Below are 16,707 nucleotides of genomic sequence, written 5' to 3' on the forward strand. Positions count from 1 at the left end.
TGTAAAAAATAGCCAAAATTTCATTTAAAATTAATGGTCACCGCGAAATTAAATTCTGAATAAAATTAATTAACTTTTTAATATTTTAAAATTAGTGTATAATATTAATATATAATTTAATAATTTTTAAATTTTATAATAATAATATTATATTATTAGTAATTTGGCATTTTAACAAGATGGCGACTCTCTGAGTTGTTTGTGTTGCGTCTTACGTTTGGCAGGAAATGGACGTGTTAAAGGCTGAAATTGAAAAGAAAAGAAAACTTTTAGAAGAAAAGAAGTTATTGGTAAGCTTTTTATTAAGTTATGGTTGTAATATATTATAGAAAAACTTTAAATTTTTATATGTTTTTTGGTAGCAACCAGCAAAGAAATATTTCAAGAGAGGAGATTTACTCAATGCTTTGGAAGAAGATTATTGGGCTAAACATAGAGAAAAACACAAAGATGATGATGATTATGATGTATAGTTTATTTATTTATTATATGATATAAGTTAATTGAATCATACAAAGTTTGAAAAATAATTATTTAATTGCAGAGTGGTAGGAATACAAATACTCTAAAGACACAGAAAGATAATCAGGAAGATATAATATTACCAAGGAAAGAGGTGATTATAAATGTTTTATTATTATTTATATTTATAAGATCAAATTTTCCAATTACCCTGTAACACCGTAGTAAAAATATTGTTTCAAATCACTTCAGTTAATGGTAAATTGCCATTGATGCTAATGGGCAGAAAATGATTTTAAGCAATAACAAATAACAGATTATTTGCAACCATTTTGTATATGAGAACTGTTATATGATAGGAACATTGTCCTTAAAACATGAAAACATTTTAAAATTCTAAATATATACTGGCTGCAATCAAATGAGGTCAGTTAATATCGCTTACAATTTCAAGCAACAAAACAGTATTAACTAGTAAGATCATTGCTATGTTTGGAAGACTCGACAGTTCTATTTGAACATAAGTAGTGTAAATGCTACATAACTGCAATGAATCTGCTGAGAGATTAATTATGAGTGTGAGTAGCATTACAGAAGTTTTTGCTCATTTCTACAAATTTATCCTTAAATTTATATAGTATTTTACATAGCTGATAGCTGTGTGTTAATAGATTATTATAATATATGCCTTCCTATTTGTAATTAATATATAACTTACTTATTGAGTGGGAGCAGCCATCTTTGATTCATTATTGGTGTCTAAAGATAGAGTAAATGAGATCTATCACTAAACATGACATTAATATTCTGTATGTATTACTAATTAACATTTCCATAGATAGCATTCAAGAGAAAAATACTTATTTATTCCAGAACTGTTGATGCTGCAAAATGAGCCATTGCATGCCAGTTGGTCATTTTTTCAAGTCATTTAGAATTTATCATTGTTATTATCTACAAATCCAGTAGTAAGTCCTTTGCCCATTACAGTCCTGTGTGAGGTTTTCTTGCCAGTGTTTCATTGAATAACTTATTCTGGATTTCATTTGGTTGTTTCGGAGATGTCTAATCAATGACTTTCATTTCAAAATATTGAAACTATATTTTTTACTAAGATAAATGTTTTAGGACCAATAAGTTTAGATTGAGTAAACAAACTGCTTACTAATCTTTTAGATAGTAACAACATATCCAATTTCTTACAAATTGCAACATTTAAAATCTAAAAGTACTTAAAATACAATTAACGAATTTAGAAATCTATTATGCAACACAAAGAGTTAAGTAACCACACAATTTTATTCATTATGATTAATAATACAGCATAAAAGTTATCTTTTAAATAAAATCTCATGACATGTAGAAAAGTTACATAACTTGTTGCTAGTTTTTCAAGGATTATCTCTGTCTTCAACATCTTATCTCAACTCTAAAATGATCTTTCGAGATATGTAATGCCCCACTAGATATTACCATATTGCTCTGAATGTAGTATGATATATATATTTTTAATTTCTACTTCTGAAAGTATAGGGTTATATGCAAACAAGTTCTTTCTAACCTGCATATAGTACGACCCTTATATGTAGCATTACTGCAACATCTTGTCTTGCCAATAGAGATCTGTTCTACTCTGCTCAAATGTTGCCAATGTGATATTTCTTTTATGTAGTTCTTAGGCAAGGAAAAATGCATACACAGATTATGTTGAAAAAATGAGGCTCAACATGTTGACAGACAAACTGTCTCAGAACTACGTGTTTTAAATTTGAGTCAAATGATTTTCTAATTCCATGTTTAAGGAAATTCAAAAATCATTTTACTTAAATTTAAAAACACACAATTCTAAGATATGCTTTCTTTCTACCACTCCTGAATGATAAGGAAAAATTTATATTGCTGCTTGACAATATTAGTGAAAATGAGAAAGCAAAAATTGTCTTAATCTGACATCACATTCTCTTGCTTGTTAACATCTTGTTCTGGAAAATTCACTCACTTACATCTGCAAGGCCACAGCCTAAGGCTTTCAGAGGTCTAAAAACAAGCAGATTTGACAGATATGTAATGACAAGGGTCTTCCAATTATGTGATAATTTTGTTGAAAGTATTGAAAATCATTCAATAAAAGAACATTCCAAGGTCAGTGTTTTTATATGTTTTCCCATCTCCTTGATGAAAAAATATTGGTATGTACAGTACACATACTACAATTCTTCACAGCATGCCAGAGTTCAAAGCAAACTTTGGTTAGTATCAGAGATTTTTGCACTGATTTGGATTTTCACTCTGCTGTCAGAAATACTAGTAGTGTTTGCTTAATGCTTTTGAAGAAAAGTTGATGGCCTATCAATGTTATGTCATTCAACTGCAAAAGGAACATCAGTATTTGTTGAGTAAAATTGCCAATGCTGATGAAATTCCAGTATATTTTGTCATGCCAGAAAATACTATAGTGGATGACATTGATGCAATTTTTTTTTGATAAATACAAGTGGAAATGAAAAAATCTCATATCATAGTCATGTTTGCAGTGTTAGATGATGGACCAAAGTTATTATCATATGTGATTTTTAAGCAGAAAATAGTGCCAAAGGATATCCATGTCTGATGTAATGCAAATGGCTGATGGACATGAAGGATTGGTTGGATGTGGTATGGACCTCACAGCCCCATACCCTACAGCAGGGCCCCCAGGCCAGGATCATTGACAAGCCCCCTCCCCCCACTCAAACCCAAGACCTTAGAGCCGCCGCAAACTACAGGATGTGGGAGCTAGCGTACGCTCGCTCGCGCTCCTAAGCCCCGCCTTTTTTCCCATGATGCTATGAGCCATTTTTGCTAGGTAAGCTATGCGGGCACGAAGCAGATGCAAACTACACAACGTTTGCTCGCGTAACGTAGTCCACATGACGTGGATTCCACAGATGTAGATTGGCTATAGAACAAGATTTTATTATAACCTATACTTGTAATCAGTCAGTTTTCGTTCCGAACTTTGAAACAGCATGGAAAAAAACATGTTTACTAGTTAAGCCTAACTAGGCTTAACTAGCCGAAAACTATTTATACTGTATATTACTATTTACATACAACGGTTATACTATTTTCTTTTCAATACTGAATGTATTAATCATGTAATTTACGTACATCGATAAAATTCTATTTCCTTTTCGATATATGACATGTTTATGCAGTCATCTGTCTTCCCCGCTCTCTCTTGCTAGCGTAAATGCTCTAGTTGTTGAATTCTGTGAACAGCGAGCGTACTCTCGTATCACTGCGCTAGCGAAGGAAAAACAGCACGAGCAAGAAGAAAGGGGCGGAGCCTTCGATGTCATCGGTTGTGCTAGCGCATGTTTGCTAGCGTTTTGCTCTCGCAAAGTGCTAGTTTGCGGCTGCTCTTAGTGGTGTCAGACGAAGGACCTAACAACTTGGCCCCCGCAGCTTCTTTGGGACAAGATAAGGCAGCTAAATGACAAAAAATATTATTTTTATTCACAAATTAAGCATGCATTTACAAAAACATAGATCAGATTTATTAGAAACAATAGAGGAATTACACTGACAAATTTTAAAATGACAAACATGACATCAAAAACAAAATAGGAACCAACACAAGAACTGAAAGAATGTCAGAAATTGAAAAACAAAGCACATCAACAAGAAACTATCGATTAAATTATTTCGCAGCAAATTTTCTGGCTTTTGCTGAAGCAAATTTTTCAATTATATCACTAAAATTTGTTTGTTTAACTAAATCATTTTCAATGCATAAAATTGTTAGGATATTTAGTCACTCCTGACCAGTTGAGTTTCTTTGTCATGTCTTCAGTGAATTTACCAGTTTACTGAAAGATCTCTCAGCCAAATAAACAGTTACTGGCACTGTACAAAACAGCTTAATTGCAAGACTAATATTAGCAAATTAACCCTGAAGTTTTTTATCGTAAATCACACTCAGAATTCCAATTGGGCTTTTTTTCCGTGCTGGAAACTGTCAAAAATACAAGCTGGCCATCTTTATACTGGACCTTCTGACTAGGGTCCAGTCAGTCACTACCATGTGGGGACCATGATGGACATGCAGACCAGGGACTTTGTTGAGACAGAAAGCCAAGCTTATACTAGATGCTTTCTGTGGTGACCAATGATGTGAAGAAAGTTATTGGAGAGAAGAACACAGATTTTGAGATTTTCCCAAGCATGATGTCCTTCCAACTCCCAAGTTTTGGATATTTGTGTCAACAAACAATTCAAAAATATTCTAAGAGAACAAAATTATTTCTGGCTTATAAGTAACCAATATAAACTTATGCCAACTGGAAAAGTACAGATGTTGCCCTTATGCTTCAATGAGTATTAGAGACTTGTAAATGGTAACATTAATGACTTTTGTAGGACATTCTGTAGATATAAAAATATAGGTCATAGTATATTCAGTTCTATTTATTTTCTTATGAAACACTCCTTGAAATTTGGGAGCCATACTATCTTTATATAAGATGGAGACACAAATGTTTACTATTAAACCAGATTTTGGTAATTAATTCAGTCTTAAAATAAGTTGAAAAAGATCCAGCAATTTAGTTAATTGATTTTTTTATTCATTGTTTTATTTCCTATACAAAGAATAAAAAACCATGGAGAACAATGTGTAAGTGGGGTGCAATCAAAAAGAAACTGGACTATTCACACTGTTCAACAATATTGTGATGTACAGTCTTTTTATTACCAGGGATTACTTTAATGTGTCAGTCTGCCAAATGATGTTGAGTTTTTCAAATTGAAATGTTTGCTACATATAATTTTGTAATGTATTAGTGTCGTGCTGCAATTTTGAGAATGAACTTGAAAATTGAGCAAAAAGAAAAAAGTTAAATTTTGTGTTAAGCTTGAGGAATATGTCACATATACCCTTGAAGTACTTTAAGAGACTTTGCTGCTATGGGCAAGACCACAATCTCCCAAACCCAAAAAAGCAAGACAAGTCAGAAGCATGACCCAGAGAGATTGTTGATTTTTTTTTAATCATAAATTCCTGGTGAATAATTCTATTGTTTCTCCTGGTCAGACAGTGAATTCAGATTTAATGTTTAAGATGATTCATAAGGATATTTGTCACAAAAGATGGTCCAAACAGAACCTGCTCCCTTGATCATGATAATGCTTCCACATAAACAGCCTTCAAAACATGAGCATTTTTTGCAAAAAACCAATATGTCAGTCCTTTCCCATCTTCTTTACTTCCTGCATTTAGCTTCTTGTAACTTCTCCAGAATGAAGTTGAAATTCTAGGAACAATGTTTCCATATGATGGAGGAGAACCAGTTTAAATTACAATAGGAAATTTTCAAAGCAATAGCTTCAAAGACTTGAGATTGCTGTATGAATGCAGAGGGGACTACTAAGAAGGGCCAGCCAGACTTAAATTAGTTAAGTATTGAAATCTTAATAGACTAATCCAGTTCGTTTTTGATTACACCTTATATTTAAACAATTTACATGAAGTGAAACATTTTGAACTTATCTATGTAAGATTTGTTCTAGTTTTTCTTTTTAGAAAAAGAAAGTAGAAGGAAAAGTATAGAAAATTTATCATTATATTTAATGTAAATATTGAAGATTTACAGAATAGAATTTTAAGTGAATAGTATGTACTAAAATCAGTCAAGACTGATTTTAGTACAGGTATACCTCGAGTTACGTTGTTCTCGATTATACATTGTTATAATACAAAAAATATACAGAATAATATATACAAAAAATATACCAAAAAATAAAAATCAAGTTTAAGTCAATTTATTTGACTTTACGTCCGTCCGTCACAAATATTGAAGTCATAATATCGCTAGAAAAGCATTAAAGCACATAATATCATATTAAAATATGTACATTTACAGTAAATGTTGATATAGTCATCATAAATCCTAGAGAATGAAACATGAAAACATCTGTGTTTCTGTGTTGTTGTCTTATTTAGCGGTCTTTAAGTACTCAATATTGGTGTTTTCCACGGTAGCTCCAATATCTACCATTTGGCATCGTTGTCAGCGCCACTCGATATTGGTAAATTTAATATAAATTAGTTTATTTTCTACTGTCGCAAGATAATTTTAATAACTGTATTTGTTATTTAACCTTACAAAATCATCTTATTTTATAATGTCTTAGAGCAAACCACATTCACAAATAAAGGGTCTGCAATATACTATAAACATCGCCAAATTGTAAACATGTACATTTACAAGTATGTACTATACGTACATGAATTAATAAATTTAGATCACTTTTTTCTGTACTATATTAAAAACTGTTTGTAAGCTTAAAATAGATTCTTATTAACCATATATTATTAAAAATGCATTTATAAATAAAACACAGAACTGGGAATGGTTATTTGTGGTTTAGCCTAGTGACAAGTAAATACGGAGACAAGTAAATTCGACTTATGTCGTTTTTCAACTTAAGTTGCCTCTCCTGGAACCAATTACCGACGTAAGGCGAGGTATACCTGTACATTCTATTAACATAATTGATTAGGACATATACAGCATAATTGATATAGCATTAGTACAGTATAATTGATTAGGACACATATGATCAACTTTAATTTTCAATTTTATAATTATTATGCACAAAATTATAAAGTTTTAAAATATGTTTAAAATTATAAAGGTGATTAGAAGATTAAAGGAAAGAGGAGAACCAATACTTTTCTTTGGCGAAACTGAACAGGAAGCATTTCAGCGATTAAGACGTTTAGAAATTTTGGAACCTGAAGTCGATCGTGGATTTAGAAATGACTTTCAAGAGGCGATGGAAAGGGTTGATCAGGCTTATTTGGATGAAATTCTGAAATCACAAGGAAAGACAGAAAGTGGAAAATCTGTTAATGATGTCAAATTTGAAGATGCTGGAACTACTTTGGAAGAAATAAAGGTAAATATTAAAGCATTATATTAAGATTTGTATAAATTTAAATTTGCAACAAATTGGTCTTTATTTAACACACAAGAAACAACAACACTGCCAACTTTGAATTGGCTTTTGGAGTTGAAATTTCTCACTCTTTCTAATGCTTCAGGTTTCTGTAACCCCATCAGAGACATTAATAGTAAATATGAAAACTATTATTAGGGTTATCAGGGAAACTTATATTTTATGTAAACTTGGAGAATTGATTTATTTTTCTGGAAATTTCCAAATACTAGATTGGTAGTTTGGAACAAAGGAATTTTTAAAGCTAAATATGTTTTAAAATGTTATTTTATGTAAGTATGGAATGTGAATACAAAACTTAATTTAATTAACTTTACCAGGCATATATAATTTTTATTAAAGATGAACAAGTACTATACTATTTATACTATCTGCAAATACTATTCAAGTATTCACTTGAATACTAGAAAGTAACTCAATTACAATAGATGAATAAATAATTTAATACTAGGAAGTATTTGAGATTTGAGATCTAGAATATTATGTTGATAAAAAATAGTCAAATACTCCAATATAGTGCTATACCTTCAATCAAGAAGTACCCAGAAGGGAGGCTAACAAAAAATTTAAAATATTTGAATAATTGGGCTGCAGTTTGAAAAAATTGTAGATCTAGAAATTCCCACTGTTGTCTGTTTGTCCCTAACCTTGAGAATGGAGTTAGGTAGATGAAAGACAAGATCAGATATGGAAACCTTAGGGGCAAGAGGGGCCCTGATTAACTATATATGAACATCCAATGCAAACCAAAAATCTTGTTATTTCAATTCAAAACTTCCCCTGAAAGCAGTTAATAGATGACTGCCACAACTATATTGTTAAAGGAAAAGTATGATGTAAAGGGGCAAGGCACTGCTAATTTGAAGGTGGAGAACAGATATTTTAAATTAAATAAATTAAAAATATGATTAAAAATTGCAGCTGGGCATTGTGACGATGTCACAATAAATAATTGCTTGTTAATCATTTATTAACATGTACTATATGTATTATAGACAATCCTATAAACAATATTTCTCATCAAATGTTTTATTAACATTTTGAAGTTTAAACAAAGAAATTATTTTTGTGTCAATGGCATTTCCTTGTATTTTCCTGCATACAGCTTCTTCGGTATCTTAGATTTAATTTATGACTGGAAAGGAAGCAGACTAGATCCCAAAAGTTTTTGAATTTTTGTTTTCTTAAATAAAAATCTGCAGCAGGTGAGAATGAGAACAATTATTTATTATCTATTGTAGCTGAGTTAAAAAATTCTGCTTTGAAACTCCAGTTCAAAATGAAAAGTTTTGAAGTTTCATTTCATAAAGTTTAATAAATTATTTTTTGTTTTTACTTTTTGTTTTAGTTTATTAATATATTGAAATAAGTAAAAAAAATTCAATCTAAATATATAAAATTACTTGTCCTGACTGACTGAGTGACTGATTGAGTGAATTGATTCATCATTGCCCAGAGCAAACTGCTGAACCTAGAGATGAAATTTTGTACACAGTTAGGGTACGTCATGAAAATGCACACTAAGAATGAAATTTTTCGAAATTCCCCTGTGGGGGAGAGGGAAAGGATTAAGGCTAACCTGAAGAACAGCTTCTACTGTACTATTTTAGATGCAATTTTTTTTGTTTTCAACTACATTTAGTTTTCATTGAGTACTTAGGTGTATTAAATTGATAATATTTCAGACATTGTTATAAATATTTTTATATATTTTGATGTTTTAACCAAATGTTCAAACTGTTTTAAATTTGAATTTGTTATTGCATAATAGGTTCGATTATAGAATGATTGTAAACATTCCAGAGAATTTATCAAATTGAAAATAGTTTGATTCTCAGCAATTCTCATCATTCTCAGTGGTAGGTGTTATATGACAATTACTATGGTTGTTGAAATACTGAATATAAATGGGGTTTGCTTGCAAAATCTGCACGGGCAAAGTTGCGGGTAACAGCTTGTAATAAATATTTAGCTATTTAGTTAATAATTTACTTTATACAGACACAATAAAGTGACTTTTTTCAAAACACTTGGTAGATTATTCATCTCGAGATTCGAGACTGGCCAATCTGTTCATTCTTCACTTGATCTATGGAATCTGATACAGTCCATTATGTACGTCATCTATACGTTTGTAATCTGTACTTTTAAGGTATGTTTTTTAAATGTGTTATATCTACAGAATGTTTAATTCGTGTATGTATATGTAAATTTTCTCATGTTTGATTTTAACGTTTAGTTGGCTGAAGAGAGCTAATGCCTGAAACGCGACCTGTAACTAGTGTCCCAACTGAATAAAGAGATGAACAATCTGCCAAGTGTTTTGGAAAAAGTCACTTTATTGTGTCTGTATAAAGCAAAGTAAACTACAACATGGTTTCATCAGAATCTAATAATTTACTGTTATGTTATGTAATGTAATTAAGTTCACTAAGTATTCAAGGTATCTGAGATCCAGTTAATATTTGAATTCAGGAAAGGTAATATTTGTCCATCTTTAGTTTTTATTCCTGTTTGTTTTTGTATTCTTATTTATTGGAAGATAAATGGAGCAGTTTGGTGACTGGGCGGTAAAGGATAGGACATGACATTGGCACAGCCTGTCTATGAAAAATTCCCAAGGTTCTCTGCCTGGATTGATCTGGGTCTCCAAAATATTGGACCAATGCCTTTATTGCGTCATCTGTGAACAGATGCATTTGTTTAAGAAAAAAAAACCACTTCGTTTATTGATTATTAATAAGGAATGTATCATTAAATGGACACATCTAAGTTTATTGAATACTAATAACATTCAAATTGAAATTGTCCTCATAAAAATGAAAAATGTAATTTTATAATCTAGTTTGATTCATTGTTTTCATTAGACTAATTCGTTATCATTGTCATTGAAATGACTTGCACGAGTTTATAAATTTTATTTTTTTCAAAGTAATAATTTCAGTTTTAAAAACAATATATTATTTAATTTTAAACATAGACTTGCATAAACAGTATTTTATGCAAGTCTATGATTACACAGCATTCAAGATTGAATGCTGTGTAACTATATTTATTTGTATAAAACATAAATTAGTATGAATTTACCAAAATAAATGAATTGATATCTGAAAAGTCTATAGTCTTATCGACGATAACAATTTGCCATAAAAATATGTTAGATTCATCATTATTGGGAAAAGGTGTAATGTATTATAATAGGAAGTATGATGTTGCTGGTCAACTTTATCATTGCCAGAGCATTTTGTGAATCAATATCGTGTGAGTTTTACTAAAAAATAATAATATGACAGAATAACTTTTTTGGCTAAGTTTTCAAATTACTTTAACTTCAAAATGAGATTAAATTCTAGTAATGTAGTGTGGGGAAGGACATGCCAGGAATTTTTCATAGGCGAATTAAAGAATGTAACAGTTGCTGAATTACAAAAGAAATTAAATGAATTAGGAGACAAGATAACAGGGACAAAGGCAGAACTTTTAGAAAGGTACGCAAGCTTAAAATAATAAGTATAAACTGATGCTTTTACAGTTGTTGGCTTTCATTTTCAATCTTATAATGTAACTAGCTGTTACCCACAACTTTGCCCATGCAGATTTTGCAAGCAAACCCCATTTATATTCAGTATTTCAACAACCGTAGTAATTGTTATATAACACCTACTGCTGAGAATGATGAGAATTGCTGAGAATCAAACAAACTATTTTCAATTTGATCAATTCTCTGGAACGTTTACAATTGTTCTATAATCAAACCAATATGCAATAACAAATTTGAATTTAAAACAGTTCGAACATTTGGTTAAAAAATCGAAATATATAAAAATATTTATAATGTCTGAAATGTTATCAATTTAATACACCTAAGTACTCAATGAAGACTAAACGTAGTTGAAAACAAAAAATCACATCCAAAATAGTACAGTAGAAGCTGTTCTTTAGGTTAAAAACTCTCCTTCTCCCCCGCGGGGGAATTTCCAAAAATCCCTTCTTAGTGTGCATATCTTAACTGTGTACAAAATTTCACCTCTAGGTTCAGCGGTTTGCTCTGGGCGATGATGAATTACTTGTCCTGACTGAGTGATTGACTCAGTCAGGACAAGTAATTTTATATATTTAGATTGTGAGGACAACAATTTAGTTTTAATTACTCAACTTCAATTTGTAATATACTTTTGAAATTTTAGATACATAACAATAAACACAAATCAATGTTAAAAATCATTGTCATTAATGTTTGATAATTAAAATAATTTTAAACTGTTTTTGAAATTAATTGCATTTATAAATGTAACATAATTATAAGGACACAATATTTTTGGAAAAATTCATACCATTTGATATTTAGTTGGACCTTCTTTCATTTGAATAACATCAAACAATCTATCAGGCATAGTTTGAATAGATTTTTGCAATTGTTTCACTTCAATATTTTCTCAAGCAACCATAGTTGGTAATTTTAACTGGTTTACTTTATAATAATGCTTGTTTTGACCATAAACTATTTTTGTTATTATGCTCCATAAATTTTCTTTTGGACTAAGATCCAGTCTAATACTGTAAATTACTTATATTTCAGATACTAAATTTTCATTAAAAAAAAATATACATTAAAAAACTTCCAAGTAATTTATGTCTTGAATAATTTATCATTTAAGTTAAAACTAAATATATTTTTTCAAACATCTTAATTTTACAGGATATGGCCAAAAATTTTGGCAGAGGAAACGATAACCACGATATTAAAGTAATTCTTACCTTTTTAAAGGTATGGCTTTATTCTTTTTAGAATTAAATTGTAATTATTATAGATTATAAGACAATATAACAGGAATAAAATAAAAAATGTTTTAATTTGTGGACAGTTCATCCTTCAACTGTGGGGTCAGAAACTGAATGCGAGAACGGAAAGTGAGAAAATGTGCATGAAGGGAAAATTGGCATCAGCCACCTACACACAAACGCAGTCTTACATCGGGCCGTTATTCAAGAGGTTGAAGAACAAGACTATTCACGAAGATATTTTAGAACATCTGGTACACATAGCAAAGTATATGCTGGATAGAGATTACGTCAAAGTATGACTTCTGTACATTCTGACAAATAAGATGTTTATTTACATCGATTAATACGCTGATAAATCTCTTTTTTAGGCTAATGACACCTATCTGCAGATGGCCATTGGCAACGCACCCTGGCCCATCGGCGTCACCATGGTTGGCATTCACGCCCGTACCGGCCNGTAAACTTGGAGAATTTATATTTATAAGATAAAATTTTCCAATTACCCTGTAACACCGTAGTAAAAATATTGTTTCAAATCACTTCAGTTAATGGTAAATTGCCATTGATGCTAATGGGCAGAAAATGATTTTAAGCAATAACAAATAACAGATTATTTGCAACCATTTTGTATATGAGAACTGTTATATGATAGGAACATTGTCCTTAAAACATGAAAACATTTTAAAATTCTAAATATATACTGGCTGCAATCAAATGAGGTCAGTTAATATCGCTTACAATTTCAAGCAACAAAACAGTATTAACTAGTAAGATCATTGCTATGTTTGGAAGACTCGACAGTTCTATTTGAACATAAGTAGTGTAAATGCTACATAACTGCAATGAATCTGCTGAGAGATTAATTATGAGTGTGAGTAGCATTACAGAAGTTTTTGCTCATTTCCACAAATTTATCCTTAAATTTATATAGTATTTTACATAGCTGATAGCTGTGTGTTAATAGATTATTATAATATATGCCTTCCTATTTGTAATTAATATATAACTTACTTATTGAGTGGGAGCAGCCATCTTTGATTCATTATTGGTGTCTAAAGATAGAGTAAATGAGATCTATCACTAAACATGACATTAATATTCTGTATGTATTACTAATTAACATTTCCATAGATAGCATTCAAGAGAAAAATACTTATTTATTCCAGAACTGTTGATGCTGCAAAATGAGCCATTGCATGCCAGTTGGTCATTTTTTCAAGTCATTTAGAATTTATCATTGTTATTATCTACAAATCCAGTAGTAAGTCCTTTGCCCATTACAGTCCTGTGTGAGGTTTTCTTGCCAGTGTTTCATTGAATAACTTATTCTGGATTTCATTTGGTTGTTTCGGAGATGTCTAATCAATGACTTTCATTTCAAAATATTGAAACTATATTTTTTACTAAGATAAATGTTTTAGGACCAATAAGTTTAGATTGAGTAAACAAACTGCTTACTAATCTTTTAGATAGTAACAACATATCCAATTTCTTACAAATTGCAACATTTAAAATCTAAAAGTACTTAAAATACAATTAACGAATTTAGAAATCTATTATGCAACACAAAGAGTTAATTCTAATAGATTTTAATAACAATTTGAAGATAGAACTTGTGTTTTTTCAAAAAATGTTTATCATAAATAATATGAAAAAATTAGAAATTTATTATAAATGATTTTGGTGGTTTGAATTTCAAAAAAATGAACACCTTATCCGTTGATTTTTTTGAATATTAATTTGCCGAGTACGTTTTCTGTTCAAGGTTTGAATTTCATAAACAACCACATTCAATAAAAATAAAAATGAATAAATTAAACCTTGTATAAAATTCATATAACATTATTAGTATTGGATTTTATAACAAATAATTAATTTGGCATAACTTGTGTCAATGATCTAATTTAACTGTTGTCATTTCTAATTAGGATTACCAAACATCTTGTTACTTTCCTCACTGTTATATATACATAATAAGGGAAAGTGTGGAAATCATGTCAAAATTGACCTGAGTTTTTTACAAATCTCCATGTTTTGAGACCCCCTGGACCCAAAAAAGTAAAAAACAAGACAAAAAAGTTCCATGTATGTGTATTGGCATCTATTCCATTTAATATCTCAGGATGGGATAAAGATTAAGAAATGAAATTTGGCATGATAGCTTGTGTGTAAGGGGCATCAATCTATTAAATTTTGGTGGTTAAACATTGATGGGTGTCTTGTTTCATATCTCTACAGAGATTGGATTTAATGAAAATTTTACTTATTATTAGTATCTAATAATAGTATCTACAGTTTTTATAATATTAGTATCTACAGTTTTTGTTTTTTTTATAAAACTCATCTCTACTCTCAAAATAAAGCTTTTTCCTATTTTATAATAATTAATAATATAAAAAGGTTTTTTATAACAATTTTTTATAAAAATCTCATAACATTCAATTTCTTACAAATTGCAACATTTAAAATCTAAAAGTACTTAAATAATATTACAGTTAAAGAATTTAGAAATCTATTATGCAACACAAAGAGTTAAGTAACCACACAATTTTATTCATTATGATTAATAATACAGCATAAAAGTTATCTTTTAAATAAAATCTCATGACATGTAGAAAAGTTACATAACTTGTTGCTAGTTTTTCAAGGATTATCTCTGTCTTCAACATCTTATCTCAACTCTAAAATGATCTTTCGAGATATGTAATGCCCCACTAGATATTACCATATTGCTCTGAATGTAGTATGATATATATATTTTTAATTTCTACTTCTGAAAGTATAGGGTTATATGCAAACAAGTTCTTTCTAACCTGCATATAGTACGACCCTTATATGTAGCATTACTGCAACATCTTGTCTTGCCAATAGAGATCTGTTCTACTCTGCTCAAATGTTGCCAATGTGATATTTCTTTTATGTAGTTCTTAGGCAAGGAAAAATGCATACACAGATTATGTTGAAAAAATGAGGCTCAACATGTTGACAGACAAACTGTCTCAGAACTACGTGTTTTAAATTTGAGTCAAATGATTTTCTAATTCCATGTTTAAGGAAATTCAAAAATCATTTTACTTAAATTTAAAAACACACAATTCTAAGATATGCTTTCTTTCTACCACTCCTGAATGATAAGGAAAAATTTATATTGCTGCTTGACAATATTAGTGAAAATGAGAAAGCAAAAATTGTCTTAATCTGACATCACATTCTCTTGCTTGTTAACATCTTGTTCTGGAAAATTCACTCACTTACATCTGCAAGGCCACAGCCTAAGGCTTTCAGAGGTCTAAAAACAAGCAGATTTGACAGATATGTAATGACAAGGGTCTTCCAATTATGTGATAATTTTGTTGAAAGTATTGAAAATCATTCAATAAAAGAACATTCCAAGGTCAGTGTTTTTATATGTTTTCCCATCTCCTTGATGAAAAAATATTGGTATGTACAGTACACATACTACAATTCTTCACAGCATGCCAGAGTTCAAAGCAAACTTTGGTTAGTATCAGAGATTTTTGCACTGATTTGGATTTTCACTCTGCTGTCAGAAATACTAGTAGTGTTTGCTTAATGCTTTTGAAGAAAAGTTGATGGCCTATCAATGTTATGTCATTCAACTGCAAAAGGAACATCAGTATTTGTTGAGTAAAATTGCCAATGCTGATGAAATTCCAGTATATTTTGTCATGCCAGAAAATACTATAGTGGATGACATTGATGCAATTTTTTTTTGATAAATACAAGTGGAAATGAAAAAATCTCATATCATAGTCATGTTTGCAGTGTTAGATGATGGACCAAAGTTATTATCATATGTGATTTTTAAGCAGAAAATAGTGCCAAAGGATATCCATGTCTGATGTAATGCAAATGGCTGATGGACATGAAGGATTGGTTGGATGTGGTATGGACCTCACAGCCCCATACCCTACAGCAGGGCCCCCAGGCCAGGATCATTGACAAGCCCCCTCCCCCCACTCAAACCCAAGACCTTAGAGCCGCCGCAAACTACAGGATGTGGGAGCTAGCGTACGCTCGCTCGCGCTCCTAAGCCCCGCCTTTTTTCCCATGATGCTATGAGCCATTTTTGCTAGGTAAGCTATGCGGGCACGAAGCAGATGCAAACTACACAACGTTTGCTCGCGTAACGTAGTCCACATGACGTGGATTCCACAGATGTAGATTGGCTATAGAACAAGATTTTATTATAACCTATACTTGTAATCAGTCAGTTTTCGTTCCGAACTTTGAAACAGCATGGAAAAAAACATGTTTACTAGTTAAGCCTAACTAGGCTTAACTAGCCGAAAACTATTTATACTGTATATTACTATTTACATACAACGGTTATACTATTTTCTTTTCAATACTGAATGTATTAATCATGTAATTTACGTACATCGATAAAATTCTATTATTTCTTTTTCGATATGTGACATGTTTATGTAGTCATCC

General features: G+C 30.6%; 1 protein-coding gene across 1 annotated transcript; it reads left to right on the forward strand.

The window, feature by feature from the left end:
• The first annotated feature begins 162 nt into the window (after positions 1-162).
• On the forward strand, positions 163-12,710 carry LOC111637430 (pre-mRNA-splicing factor 18-like). The gene is made up of 7 exons (XM_023382916.1): positions 163-290; positions 363-467; positions 545-616; positions 7,141-7,404; positions 12,164-12,232; positions 12,330-12,542; positions 12,618-12,710. Exons 1-7 carry the CDS (start codon positions 228-230, stop codon positions 12,708-12,710), a joined length of 879 nt encoding a protein of 292 aa, XP_023238684.1. The 5' UTR covers positions 163-227.
• Positions 12,711-16,707: the final 3,997 nt, after the last annotated feature.

This window comes from Centruroides sculpturatus, unplaced genomic scaffold (genome assembly GCF_000671375.1).
Source record: "Centruroides sculpturatus isolate CEXI.00-Female unplaced genomic scaffold, Cexi_2.0 scaffold1168, whole genome shotgun sequence".
Lineage (NCBI taxonomy): Eukaryota > Metazoa > Arthropoda > Arachnida > Scorpiones > Buthidae > Centruroides > Centruroides sculpturatus.